General features: G+C 32.4%; 1 protein-coding gene across 1 annotated transcript in view; it reads left to right on the top strand.

Annotated features, from left to right (window-relative positions):
* LOC114325680 (T-cell leukemia homeobox protein 3) overlaps positions 1-16,145 on the top strand; it is a 173,818-nt gene that overhangs the window by 91,578 nt on the left and 66,095 nt on the right. The window contains exon 2 of the mRNA XM_028273813.2: positions 2,899-3,127. Coding sequence (XP_028129614.1) covers positions 2,899-3,127 — 229 coding nt within the window. The remainder of the gene's footprint in view (positions 1-2,898; positions 3,128-16,145) is intronic.

The following is a 16,145-nucleotide window of genomic DNA, read 5'->3' as shown; positions in this document are numbered from 1 at the left end:
AACAATATAAATCTCTATTATTCCAAGATTTCTTCTCTCGGCTCGATATGTCGTGCAAGTTGATATAAACCGGCTACTCGTTCCAGACAGAATCTGGAATCTATTTGGACACAAGGAGTTTGTACTTCTGGACTTGATCACGATTTCGTCTCAAACACGAATCTGCTTGCACGGCCACGAAATTAACCACTTTACACAAAAATACAACTTTCGAACTGGACTGGTTGCTTCCGATCTTAATTACACAGTGAATTATTTTTCCCTCATCAATCCGAAAATCAACCACTCTATTCTCCCTCCATTGCTCTCCTCGCCAATCACGAGCATTCTCCATACATCATATCTCTACTTTTTTCTTAAGAACAAATAGTATTGTGTATACAAATTTTTATGTCTTGTCTATTTCCAGGAGATATTATAATTAAATTTTACTTACATTCTAAAAAAATCCCTCCATTCTAAACTAAACAAAAATGTTTACAATCGTTTCGTTCTACGAAACCATTTAGAAACATGGTCTATTGTTCATTCCAAAGCGGCTCATTAACTTTCTAAAACTACCGTTTTCTCTTTCATTGTTTTGAAATGTATTAATCCGTTCGTAGAAATTTTACCACTAAACTTTTACACTTCCACGAAACACTGCTTACGGCTAATTTATTTAATTTACAAATTTTGGTCATATACAGGGCGATGAAAATTTACGATCTCGTGGTCTTTGACACAAAATTTATTCTCTAAATTTTTCCCATAAAAATTATTTAACAATAATATTATGTATATCGATATATAAATTGCCAATGATATGTTCATTAATAAATGTTCATCTATAAATTATCGTCTCAATGTAACGCCCCTGCCAATTTTTTCCCAGCTTGCTTTCAACTTTTCACTTAACGAATTCTCCTAGATGATAAATATTCTCGGGCCGGATAAAATGCCACTTTGAATAAACATTTTCGGATAAAGAACGAGTGAAAAAATGGCCGGAGAAATAGGCTTTGAAAGGCTACATGAGAGGGGAAGCAATTTATCGGTCTTTCATTTTGTGCACCGTTTAAAGTGTGGTTTTTATGGCAGCAGGGGTAGATATCACCCCGTGGGTGATATTTCAAGGAAATATTGATACATACTTAGGGAAATATAGAAGAATCTGTGGGCGATGTGCGATATAGTAGCGAAATAAAACGGGATCTACTATAATGGTAATACTGAGTAAGTTTTGGTCATAACTAGGGAGCGGATTTTATGCTAAATGCATATTGCATGCATATTTCACATATTTGAGAACTTTACTAAATTTTGCATATTTTTAAAGAAACATGCATATTTTGTGCCTATTTAAAAACATTTAAGTCCAAAAAAATTTTAAATTTTTTTTCGACACAAAATATTTCCCTGCACAGGCTGTCGTATCTATTAATTCGAAAACTACCTGAAGAGAGACGGCTCATGCACTGCCTTTCATTTTTTCTTAGAAAATACCCGATCTTTACACAAAGTACTTATAGTGCTTTTAGTACGCCGTTATAAAATGATTGTAGGATGTTAAAGTGATGAAGGATGGTGTACCCCACGTTTACCCGGAAATCCGAATTTTATTTACTTTTATATTTTATTATATTTAGTAGGTACCTATAATTCTGGTGATTCTTTTAAATCCTCTATTGTTGAGAGAATTTACACCTTTAACCATAGTTTTACGATTTTCTAACGGAAATTAACAAGTTATTTTAAATACGCCCCAATTACTTCTATTGATGTTGAAAGGAGTTTTTCAAGTTATAAAAATATTTTATCTGATCAAAGAATAAATATGTTTTCTCGTAAAGAATTTGAAAAAACACATTGTAAAGTGAATTATAATCGAAGATATAATATTTATAGTGATATTGTTGTTTTATTTTAAATAGGTAACTATTGGTAGCAGTTTTTGTAAAAACTGTGAATAAATTGCATATATAAAAAAATGATTTTATTTGAAAGATAATAAATAAGATTGCCGCCCCCCCCCCTATAAAAGAACCCCCTAGAATAGAATAGAACAGAAAATTTGTGGTTTCTCGAAATGCGCATTTTTTGAACTTTTGTGCATATCTTGCGCATATTTCGTAATTTTTTACCGCATATATATGCGCATATTTCATCAAAATTGATCGCATATAAATCCGCTCCCTAGTCATAACAATATTTTTACCAAAAGTCGGGTTTATGGGCAACAAAAATTAAATAAAAACGGCGACTATATAGGCAAATAACCTGTTAGTTATACAAAGTAAATTAACTTGATATTAACTTAACCCAAACATACACTTAAGAAATAAACCTATTCTACGAATTTTTTTAATATGTTATAGCCTTAATCTTTAACAATATCGCTGTAATAATATTATTGCTAGACAGGTGAATTGTTATTGTGAGGTATTGGTATTGTTATTGTTATTGAAGTTGGCAACACCCTGTAGAATATTCTACCATTTATAAAATACTGGAAATTAAAACTCAACTATAGCCTCAGATTTTCTTAACATTCTGTTGTTTGAATTATCCGCTTATGTTGGATAATAAAAAATTGGATATTTTAACAACTAGCCATATTTTTCATCACAGGGTGTTTTTAAATAAGTATGACAAACTTAAGAAGTAATTCTGCATGAAAAAATAATGACAATGCTTTATAAACGTATGTCCGCAATGCTTCGTTTCCGATAAACTGACGATTTACTTTATTGCTCTAAAACCGGTTAAGACATGCAAATGGAATTTGGTGGGTTTTAAGAGTTAGTTATTGCGCATTTTAGTAAATATGACCCGTATGGCCACTATCAAAGGTTAGTCTTCTTCGCGGTGCCTATAAATCTTCTAAAATTTACCCTTAAACATGAATGTTTGTTTCAGCCACCTTTCCCATGACAAGGAGGATAGGCCACCCTTATCAGAATAGGACGCCGCCCAAAAGAAAGAAACCCCGAACCTCCTTCACGAGACTACAGATAGCAGAATTAGAAAAAAGGTTTCACAAACAAAAATATCTAGCGTCAGCGGAGAGGGCGGCCTTAGCGAAAACCTTGAAGATGACCGATGCTCAAGTCAAAACGTGGTTCCAGAACAGGAGGACGAAATGGAGGTAGGAGATTGTTTTTAAGTAGTTTTAAGAGTGGTTGTTCATTCTGAGCCTATTTGATAATTGCGAAAATACGGTAAATGTTTTTTTTATTTGGTGGAAGGTGGAATATTTGATTAATACTACTCGTGACAATGATAACAGTAGTTATGACAACCCACTTTACTATTTTCATGACGTTCAAAGATTTCGTTTATCCTATCCTTTTCACATCGATCATTTTATTCAGCTACAAATTTGAGATGTTTGCTATGTATTTAAAATTTGTATCATAATTCAGCTCTCCATGACTAGAAGGCCTACGGCTTGATTTACAATTTTTTCTATTCGTTCCTGCTTGCTGCTTTACTTTTTCAATTTGAGATTTTAAGTTCTCCTATGTCTCTTTCAACATTCTTTCTTCCACCCGGTTTTCAGTCTACCTTTATTCTTCTTTCCTCCTATTCCCCCTGTTTGGATTCTTTTGGGAAGTTTCGTGTTTGGCATCCTCTGGACATATACCAACCACCTCAGTCTTTGTGATTTTATGATCTCTACTATATTCGGTTCTCCATACATCCTCTCTAGTTTTACATTTGGTTTTTTATCCACATTCTATTCCATAGCTTTCCGCCAAATATTTTCCTAAGAACTTTTCTTTCTTACACTTTCAGCATAACTTTTGTTCGGGTTTTTTTCGTCGTCCATGTTTTACTGGCGTATAATCCTATATAGATATAGTCACGGTCTTATAATATATTCTTATCTTAGCCCTTCTAGATATGTTTTTACTTCACAATAAGTTGTATAGAACAAAGATGCAACGATTAGGTACCAGCCATAATTCTCACTTGGATTTCTTCTGGCATAGTTGGTCTTCTAGTGATTATTGCTCCGAGGTATTAGAAACTTTCTACTTCTTCGAATCCATTTTTTCCTTCTGTGATTATTGTCAGGTATTGTCCTTGTATGTATTCTAGTTCTGTCCATTCCACGTATTTAGTCTTTTTAGTATTTCTTTTACTTCTTGCTTACTTACTGCCATCAGTAGGTACTATGTCATCGGCTAATGCCAAGCATTGGTGACAATTTTAAGAAGAATACCGAACAATAGTGATGGCAGTGGATCTTCTTGTCGCAAGCTGCATGGATGAACAACGAATGCCAAAGGAAATAATACAATGGGAACCAAAAGGAAAGAGAAAACGAGGTAGACTGAGAAAAAGTTGTAGCGAAGTATTAGCTAATAAAAAGAAACAATTTGAAATATGAAAATAAGGATCCAAAAAGTTTAAGATAAGAGCGGAAACAAGGATTACAATAAAAACTGTAAAAATCCTTATCAGTAGTTATTGTAACCTTTAGAATGACTTAAAAAAGAATATTCTTTTATCCACGTCTATAAATCCTAAATTTTGTTTTTTGAAAGACATATTTGATGTTACATGTAGAAACACAATAAATAATTACTCCGTTAGCTGATGTAAACGTTGACAGCCAGATATTTTCCATACTAACTTGATTTGTCTTGAATAAAAAACGACACCCCTTGCCCTTTTCTGCGTACTCACAAAAGAAGCAAGTGACTGATACCTGATATACAAGGTGTTAACCGTCCATACGTCTAGCAGGTCCATGAATAAAAAATAGATCGGAAAAGAGGTTTCTAAAAGCGAGGAATTATTAAAAGCTTTTGAACCACGGCTGTCAGGACTTCGGGGCGCTGTCAACGTTCTGGAGTGATGAAATTTCCAGTCATTCTTAAGGTTTACGTTTTCTTTTAAAATTGTTCGCATACATTTTTTACCGCTCTTTGAAATGGAGTCGTGTTCAGTCAGAAAGTTTCCATTCCGAATTTTTTGTCACGTTAAAAATCGAAAATTGTGTGGGATATAAAGAGAGGGAAAAAATTATTTTCGAAATGAAAAAATATATGATAATGTTGATATGGGATTGAGCCACTTCCACTTGTGTTGGTGTAATGAAAATTACATTTCTTAATTAACTAATGTTTGACGTTTCGATTTCCACTCCGGAAATCGTTATCAACATTAATTGAAAGTTCTGGGAAATTTCATAATAAATAAATTTCATGTCGAAACAAAATTCCATTTAAAAAAAAATTGAAAAAAATATTCTACAATTATATCACTATTAAAACGCTTTGAAACAGTGTATATTGTTTGGATATCGACACTTTCGTGTAATGGATTCTTTATCTATAAACTATATTTTTTATGTACAGGTACCTATCTATTTTCTGCCGCTGCAGTTCCATAACAACAGAGCTTTTTTGTTTTCAAAGCTACTTTTTATTGTCTACTCGCCGTTGGCTCTATGTGAGACATTGTATAATGCCAAATTGCAATATTTGTAATCGCTTTACCTTTGAATATTTGAAACACTATGTATTGTTTGCGTATCTTTTCGTGTAATATGTTCTTTATCTATAAATTATTGTGTTTAGGTATATCTTATTGCCGGTCGCTCACCGTTAAAGCTTCTTTGTTTACGCTTATTTTGAATGTCGATTTACCCTTAGCTTGAATGAAAAAACCTAATCTGTTTTCAAACAATGAGTCTCAACAATTTTAATCTATTTTTCGACTTTGGTTTATTAGAGTTTATTAAGTTTATTATTTGTATCTATATTTGGGTGTGTGCAAGTACTTGGAAGGGATACGCGAAACGATCGTGCGCGAATAGAGGAGAAAAAATTTGCAACTTTTTTAAATAATTCATATTGTCAATTGAAATTGTCAAATTGACGTGCATTTCATACCTATTGTCATTTAAGAAGAAAAATTATATATTGCTCCACAATATTGATATGATATGCAATTATTATATAAAGGTAAATTTAATTAATTGTATTTTGCTTGCTGTACTGCATTTTAATAACTAATTTTATTTGTTACATACAATTATTTACGTTTTAATAACATAACCTAAATCTTATTTTTTCTTCTTATTATTTTTTTTGGACCATGGCCTTGACAATTATCCAGTAACCAGGACCATATGATTGGCTAATATAATTAAAAGTGCGAATAAAAGTGCAGAGCGTAGAAACCAGGTGTCGCTATTCCGAACTTGCACGGTCCCAATGCCCAATACGCAACGCAGAACTTATTAGTTTCTGACGTTGTATTATGCAATTGGCAATTTAATTAAATTTTGCAATATACAGGGTGTTTCATTAATAATTGGAAATATTTTAACTGTAGATACCGGGGCTCAAAATATTAAGGTTTAACCCAAATCAAATAGTCCAAAAATGCTTCCTAAAGGAGCTTGAGCTCTTGGAAGAAGGCGTCTTGTAATTAGTTTTGTTAAATACCTCCAGAACGCTTCTATTTAGAGAAACAAAAACTGGTACGCCTATTTATCTTCTAGAGATAAATCGATTCCATAAATAGCGAATTTCTAGTACCGGTCGTAGACGTCCGTTTTGGGTGGGGCAACGGTTATTTTATCGTATAACTTTTTTGTCTTTAACTTCTAAGCCTTTTTGAAACTGAATTAATAAATTTTGAGGTATTCTAGTAATAAAAGGTACTCTTTCTTTAAGTCGATAGGATGCACAGTTTTCTAGAAAAATCGATGACCGGTAGTTACGAGAAATTCACAATTTATGAAATCGATTTGTCTCTGGAAGATAAAGAGATGTACCAGTTTTCGTCTTTCTAAATAGAAGTGTTCTAGAGGTATTTAAAAAAACTAATTAAAAGACACCATCTTCAAACAACTCCAGATTTCTTAGGAAGCATTTTCGGAGTAGGTGATTTGGGTTAAACCTTAATAATTTGAGCCCAGGTATCTAAAGTTAAAATATTTCCAATTATTAATGAAACACGCTGTATTGTTTTGTTTTATTTCATTATCTTTTATATGGTATGTAATAATATTGACGATGTACGTAATTTCAGTAAACTGTATTTGTTACTGTTTTTTCCTACTCCTTGTAAGCTTCGTCCATAAAATTGTAAAATTTTCAATGGCAATAAAGCATAATATTGCTATTCTATACTGCGAGGCATAAGTTAGGGATATAGAAAATTATGCTCATTTTCATAGTTGATTTTTTCGTGAACATATTAACAGATTCCTCTAATTTTTTTATTATTTTAGATGTTTCTTTAGTATTTAGACAGTTGTGCAAAGGTTTACTCAAACTTCTTTTTTGTACTTATACCGGGTGGAAGAGAAGAAGTGTTTTCTTATGTTAAGTTTAAGACACCTTGTAGGAAGAACGAGATACAAATGTGAGTATACATCGAAATAATATTGTAGTCTTATGTTTTGTGAACATTTTGGCTTTTGAATGTCTCTGATATCTTTAGAAACAAAGAAAATATACGGCTTTGTAATATTTAACATGTGTGTTTTAACCGAAACAAAAGTTTGAGACGTACTATAGGGAGGAAAAGGTACAAAGATATATCGATATTATGTTGTAGTCTCACATCTTGTGAACATTTTATTTTTTTAATTTCCCTTATATCTTTAATAAAAAAGAAACAAACGGTTTTACTCTTTAATATGTGTTTTAACTGATGAAATTCGATAAGTGATGTGGCTATGTCTTATCATATCACTAACTTAAAATTATTTCCTATATATAGTGCTAAATAAACAGAGTGTTCAAATAAAAAAATATGTGTAATTTACCCCCCGCTATTTAAAGAGCATCCACCTAGACACCAAATCCGTACTTACTGTCAAGGAAATTCTTCCCCAAAACATCACAGAGCCTCCATTTCGTCTCTCGTATATTGCGCTATGCATACCGCTTACCTGGTCGACAAATAACTCTTATAGGTGTCGAGAAAACTGTTTACGTTATGTGCCTTTCTGTTCTTAAAGTTTTGTTAACTGTTATTTTTTATTGTTAATTTAGTTGTGTTTCAGTTAAAACACATGTTAAAGAGTAAAACCACCTATTTTCTTTATTTCTAAAGATATCAGGAAGATTCAAAAACAAAATGTTCACAAAACATAAGACTACAATACGATTCCGATGTATACTCACATTTGTACCTCGTCCTCCGTGTCTCAAACTTAACATAAGAAAAACATTTTATTTCTTCCACCCGGTATAAGTACAAAAACGAAGTTTGAGTAAAACTTTGCACAACTGCTTAAATAATAAAGAAAAATCTAAAATATTAAAAAATATATAGCGGTATCCGTTAATCTGTTCACAAAAAAATCAACTTTGAAAATGAGCATAATTGTCTATATTCCTAACTTATGCCTGGCAATGTATTTTATACAAGCGTTTTTGCTTCTTTTGTTAAATATTTTTTTAGCATTATGCCAAATCAGTGGTGAAAGAGGGCCCCGCGACAAACTTTGATATGGGACCCCTGTGGGGATAGCTACGCCACTGATGTAAGGGTGCGAACATGCCGAAGATACACCGCGCTCATCCACGTATTTTAGGCATGTTCGTACCTTTAAAGAACAATTTTGGTGGTTGCCGTTTTAACTGAAAAAAAGGAAAAGTGTTAAAGATAGCAAAACAATAATTGCTAATTTTTATTTCCAAATATGTTTGAAATCCGGAGATAAAATACTGAAAAGAAATAGTTCCAAATGGGAGTATGGACCAGTGGCGGCTGGTCTGTAAGTGAAGGGGGAGGTCATATCCGGTGGTTCAAGATTTTTTTGGAAAAACAAGATCTACAAATCCCATTTCAAATAATTTCTTATTCCATCATCTGTATTGGTTTCTTATAACTTATTTTGCAATATGTTGTTTAAATTTAAGCGGATCTTTATTTGACAAGTAAATATGAAATAAGTAAAAGGAACAAGTCTTCATTACTAATTGTCAAATAAATCAGATAAATAGTATGATATGCTATGTAATTATAACAGCCAGAATATCAACAAACTACTTAAACTCAAAACCTAAAATAAATAAAAACTTACATTTTTATGCGGATTTAAAAAGTAAATCGATTCTTCTGGCCTTAGATTTTGCGAAATGATCGATCACTTGCTCGTTGAAATTTGTTAAAAACGTCTTGATGCGTTTTAACGTAGAAAAGCAACGTTCACTTTCCACTGTAGTCATCGGCAAAGTACATAAAACGTTCAATAATTTTAGACATTCAGAAAAGGTATCACATAAATTGTTATTTATGAATAACTACAGAATTGAAATAATCCCGCTGTTTTTATCAAAATCTTCACGATCATACATCACTTCAAGTTCGGTTTTCAGTTTGAAATAGTTTATAAGTGGATAGTTGACTTTGACTAACTTTAGTGTATCTTCGGAAAATTTTTTCCTGTAGTCTATAAACCTTTCAGCATAAAAAAGTTGAGCAATCACAAGATGTTCACTAAAACTGAATCGATGTTGAATTTCTGATAAAACGATATCACACACTTCCAGTGAAGTTTGACGTTTTGAGTCCTCATGTCTTGGCCGTTTATTAGAATCTGTCGTGCATAACGATGAGGGCTGTGAAGAATTGCTTAATACTTTGGCTCTGATTTTTTCAATGCACTCTTTAAACTTGGCAATATAGTTTTTAATATTTAAAACATCGATATTACGTTTCTGAAGTTGATTAAACAATATGTCACAATGCGGCATAATCATATGGAAAAAAATCTAACCAATATAAGAAATCAGTATCTTTTAAGTAATTTTTCAATCCAATGGCTTGACTTAAAGTATTATTATCGTCTTCATTTTCTATAATTTTCTCCAAGCAAGCTAGAATATCTTTTTAATATAAAAATACAGTTTCTACGCATCGTGCATTAAAGTACCATCTGGTTGGCGCTGCTTTAGGTAGTCTTACCTTCACAACTTCGTCCAAAACCGCTGTCCTCTTAGGAGATTTTCCAAAAAATGACGAAAAGCTGTGTAAACTGGCAAAGAATACCTTTACACTCTTGTTCTGTCCAACCGCTTTTTGTAAAATTAAGTTTAACTGGTGGGCATAGCAGTGTATGAAAGTAGCTGAGTGATATTTTTGTCTTACTTTGTTTTGAACACCACCAAATTTTCCACTCATAACGGAAGCTCCATCGAAACTTTGAGCGACTAGTTTTTCTGGAGTTTTATTTATTTCTAAACTGTCCAATTCATCCATAATAACGTTCATCTGTGTTTTTATTTGAACTATCTGTAGTCTCATCTGCTTGAACGGCAAGAAAATCGGATTTTTGAATTTCAGATTTTATTTTATGATGTACGAGAACCAACATTGACTCTAGTAAATCATTTTGTATTGACTTCGATATACCTTTAAAAACTGAACTTTTGTCTAGATGTTCTTTAAAAATCGAATCCAGTTCTGATACGAAATTTACTAAACCGCGAAATACACCGGGATTTTCAGATAATTCCGTTTCATCATGGCCTCTTAACGCGAGTTCAAACGCTCCGCAGAACTTTATACAGTCAATAATTTTATTTAAAATGTATCGGTTTTTTGTTACATTGTCATTAAAAATTTTAATTGATTGTCTATACGCACTATCTAATTGCATTCGGATGTCCGCACGGCCCAGAGTTGCAAAAACATGGCACTTTTCATGTGATTACCAGAAAAAAAATGTTTTTTTATTTTATCTTTCAAGTGTTTTAAATCAGTAACCCCCGTTTTGCACCACACTGGATCGTTAGAAAATAGTAAACACGGAAAACAATAAAATGCATTCGATACCTGACATCCACAAAGCCAGTCTGACAATTCATACATATTTTGGCGAAAATACCGATGAACAGGTTTATTTTTGTCCACTGTATTCTGTTTGATTTCAAGACACGGTTTTGGAATTCCACAATCTTTAAACTTCAAACGTTCATTAAAATTTAATTTCATTTGGCGTTGGAGTTCATTTATACTAACCACTACCGACATTTTACAAAAATCTATAATAAAATAATTTAATCTCACGAACGCACTTAACTTAACTTTGTAAATTCCGAACTAATTTTACTCCCTGCTTAGATAAGATAGAAACTGAGAGATTTTAGTCTCAACAACGAAAACGATACCTACGGTCTACGGTCAATGACCACGATTTAGTACCAACTTACATATAAGTGCGTAATTTCGTGAACGTTCGGATTCCCAGTGCTGTATTCTCACAGTGAGGTCAAATAAATTTCTTGACCATCGTGAATGTTCGTATTTAGCTGTTTAAGAGTAATATTGTAGTAGTTTCAGTCAAAGATAAATTTGGCTTTTCGGTACCGTCAAACAGCTCGTATTTCATGTTTATTTATCGGTAATCTTTTGGCGGCATCTTTGTCGCTATATTTTACAACAACAAAATGACTGAAAAGTCAATACAATAAAAGCAAAATTTAACTTTGAGCGATACTATTGTATTCCGAACATTTTTAATACAGAAAATTTTCTTTTTTTAAGGAAATAATTACATTATAATCGTTTGATTGTACAATTATTACAGGGAGGTCATTGACCAATTGACCTAAAGGGATAACCGCCACTGGTATGGACTATAAAGAAAAAAAAAAACAGAAGAAAAACATGTACATATGGAATGTTACAGTGTGTTACGAAACCAGTACATGCATTACGAAAGATGATAGAGGGATGACTGTGGATTTATAATAAAAGGGATGTGTACATGCGAAATCGGCAGCAATTTGCAAAAGAGGAAATCCGCAAATGGGCAATTGATGTTCGGAGCCGATCCACTCCTAGCAGTAATTTGTCAAATGCAATATTCACACAACGTTTCAGCACTTGCCGGACACCCAAACATGCTTTAGATGTCAATTAAGGCTAACTAGAGCTAACTGCAAACCGAAATCGGTAAATCGGTGTACTCTGGAGTGCCATTAGGAACAAGTGTGTCCGAGTGTCGGAAACGGCCGTTGAACAACGACAAGGGTGGCAATAGTGCCAATTTGACGCCCTAAAAGCAACTGCATAAACCATGAGCCGACAGGGAAATACGCTCAATAATGTACGTTGACATTGGTCTAGTGTTTAGGACTTTAAATATTCAAGAACGTACTTCGACTGCTGTAGAAGTTGATTTTTTGAAAGTGTATACATCGTGTTCCGTCGATTCGATTCGACGAAAAAAAAAAAAATAATAGATTTGTTTGCCGCCTTTTTATGTCGACAATGTCATTTACCTGTTGAAAACAACAAAAAGTACTATAATGCCTATATATAATTCAATATTCAATATTTATGCCATTATCATCATGACATATAGTCTGGGCAGGTTATCGGAGAATAGGCCGTTTTTGGGAAAAGTTATTTACCAGCAATTTTATTGCTGAAATCGAATCTTATGATTGTATATATATATTATTAATATTGGTATGCAAAGTCCGCAGATAGTGTGCTACTTTTTTTATAAACAAAATGGCGCCCGAAAATCGTGTTTTTTTTTTCAATTTTTGCTCTATAACTCCAAAGATTTTAACTTTACACCAAAAACACCCAAATAAAAATTCACCGTAATTAAATTCTACATAGAGACGTGTTTTTCCCGATTTACCTCGACGAAAATTTGTCCCGGAAAAAACGGGTTTTCCAACAAACTTTTTATTTTTCTACTAAAATTTTAGATAAGTAATTGTTCATCAATAATTGAATAACTTAGTAATATAAAAGATCCTTTCGTATAAATTATAATTCCAAAAGCCGATCGAAATTGAATGAACAGTTTAGCAACAATTGAATTGTTAATTAAAAATTTACGGTCGCTATAATAACCACAATAATTATGATACATAAGGATAACTTTGATTTTTGTATAAAAAGGTATACCTATCTAATGTACTTTACGTAATTAAAATTGGACTATTTAAGCGGTCTCGGGAATATTTTAAAATTATAAACAATTTTTTGGCTTATAAACAAATAGAATATCTCGGGAAATATTAAATTAAATTAAATCATGAAAACGGTATTGGAAAAAAAGCGACAGGACGCTTCTTTTAAAAGAAAAAACGTTTAATTAGGATGAGTGGTTCCTGAGATACAACCGGTCAAAGTTGACCGGCATTTATGGCAAAGATATAAACAATAGGGCACCAGAAATCTCAGCATTTCGTGTAATAAAAAGGTTCTAAGTTAATTTTTACATAAGTTATGAATATTTATAAAAACCCAAAGTTTATGGTTTATTTTACAATTTTGTAAGAAACCAATAAGGATAGACATATTCAGCGAACGCCATATTGAAGTTTTTTTATACGATTTGTGAGTTTCTTACTTTCAAAGTTTAAAATGCTTAGCTTTTTGGTAATAGACGAAAAAAGCGAAAATTTACCGTTTTTTATCTTCATTTGTTTATAACTATGTATATCGTCAAAATCGGCTGCAAGAAACATATAGGTTATTATTATTATAGATGTCCATACTATTCAAAAAATTTGGTTTCGGCCTGAAGGGGGTTGTGTCACCAATAGAATATTTTTGAAGTTATACTTCTTTACGCGCGATATGAGGGTGAATTTTTATATGTTAAAACCTACGATCCCGGCGCATGCGCATTATAACTTTGTTCTGATTGGATGTTCAAATGACATGTCAAAAATTATCCAATATGGCAGCTGTTGCGAAGCTGTGGTTTCGACGGTTGACGGTTTGGTTATGTATGGTTGTTGCGTTTTAAAATTTGTGGGAAGAGAAACAACAAAGGTTAGTTAATAGTTATACTGCCTTTTTAAATAGTTTTCATATTATATTTTTGAAGTTATACTTCAAAATGTTTTAATTTATGTATGTATCAGTCCAGAAAAGGTGTGGAAAGAATATATTAGTGTTTTTAAATATATTTTTCTACACACGTGTTAAAAATGCAATTTTTAGGACTCCATAGGAGCGTTAAAAATGCTACTTTAAGGCACTAGTGCTTTAAAATTTTTAAGGCACTGCAGTTAAAAGTGAATTGTCAAATTGTGAAACGTCAAAATATTTATATTTCATTTATTAACATTAATATTAATAATTCAATTTGCGCAATTTGAAAAAGGTGGTTTAAAAGGTTTTTTATTATAATTTTGTGTCTTTGGATTTGTCTTCCTTGGGCGTAAAATAATAAAACATCTATTTTTATATTCCACTTGTCACCGTGATGTATAATTATGTATATCTGAAAGGTAAGTAGCATGCAGCTTGATGGCCTTGTTGGTAGAGCATTGGACCAAAGATCAAAAAATCGCGAGATTGCGGGTTCAAATCCCGGACTATTCATATTTTTTTCTTTTTTTTTTTTTTAATATTTGGCATTGTTAAGTTTTGGTTCATTTTTGGTAATTATTGTTAATTTTTTGTATTGTAACTGTTAAGTAGGTATATTTATTTCGTTGAAATTATATTATAATAGAAGTATAACTTCTTACGTGCGTACAAAGTACACACACATTCTTTTTTTCCTTATTTCTCTAAACTAATAGGTATACATAGTATTCGTCGATTCGATTAAAAAAAAACAATAGATTGGTTAGCGCTAAAATGCCGCCTTTTTATGTCGGCAATGTCATTTACCTGTTGGAAACAACAAAAAGTACTATAATCCCTATATACAATGCAATAATTCTCGTTATATTTTCATTTATATAAGGCAACAAATTAGTATTTAAATTTCCTTATTTAATTATTTTGCTCAACATACCTTCAAGGTTTAACACATACAATGTTACAATAGTAGAACATAGAATACTACATTCTATTAATTACAAAATTGTAGATTATTTCATTAAATTTCTACACTATATACTTTTCTTTGTTCTTCTCTACATTTATTTATTAATTATTTCCATTATGTTTTATTCTGTGCATAGTTTTAGTTAGTGTTGTTCTTCTCTAATGTCATCTTTATCTTTCTTGTTTCCTTTTTCTTCTAGTTTTTACTGGTTTTCTCTTTGCGTTCTTTCTCTTTCACAGAGATATACATCCATCAAAAATGTGTCGACGTAAGATGTTTTAACTCAGCAACTGTATGTAGCGACCATAGGCTAGTATTATATAAAATAGGAATCATCATAAAATACTTCACACAAAGAGAGCGGCACAAACACAAACAAAAATCAGAGTCGAAGGAATCCACGAATTACTTTCTTCTATGTGGTCTACTAGAGCAGACCACAAGCCTCTCTGAAGATTCCAAAAGGGTGAAACGTACATAAGAGGGCGGTGGTTGCCTCTGAAACGAAATGAAATATTAACTTTCTTTCATTTTCACAATACAGTGGTACCTCGACATACGAGGGTAATTCGTTCCGTAACCTTGCTCGTATGTCAAATTGCTCGTATGTAAAAGCAATTTTGCCCATTGAAATTAACTGAAATATCAAAATCCGTTCCAGTCTAAAAAAAACCACCTCAGTAGTTACTCGTACACCTTGCTCATGTTTTTCAATGATTTCACGTTTTAATTCAATCAACATCATCTTCTTCTTTGAACCCATGGTTATAAAACTAAATGTGAAACAACTTTATCAAAAATACTTCGAAAACAAGCAAAGCCGACAGACTGAGGTCTAGGTTTATACTAAAAATTTACAGTGTAAATTACACAAACATCGAGAGTGCAATATGGTTGGATGGGAACGCGCAATACGAATTTTTGTCGGATTTAATTTACAATGTCTATTTAATTTGTCGGTCCAAGTAATAGCCACGTACAGACCCGTAAAATGATCTTTATGGCGGCACCGCCAGTTTTACCAGTAAAACTACCTTTTGTTTTATAATACAAGTTAAAAGAAGGTAATCATAAAGAGGCATGAATTTTAATAAAAAGCGGTTGCTCTTATCTCAAATTTTGCTCTCATCTCAAAGCAAAACCAGAGAACAATATGTGGTTATTGTTCTCTGGCAAAACATTGCTCGCTCGGCGGCTCGTATCTCAAAAACAGTCGTATATTAGGGCGCTCGTATATCGATATCGAGGTACCACCAGAGAACAATACATACCACTGTATGTTAAAAGTTTTTTTTTAAACTGTCGTAAACTTTCGCGTTTCTTTACACATGTACAACATTGAATACGTTGATAGTCAATCAAAAGAACCTCA

This window comes from Diabrotica virgifera, chromosome 4 (assembly GCF_917563875.1).
Source record: "Diabrotica virgifera virgifera chromosome 4, PGI_DIABVI_V3a".
Classification (NCBI taxonomy): Eukaryota; Metazoa; Arthropoda; class Insecta; order Coleoptera; family Chrysomelidae; genus Diabrotica; species Diabrotica virgifera.
The sequence above is the reverse complement of the archived record's forward strand: the minus strand, read 5'-3'. Positions and strand labels throughout refer to the sequence as shown.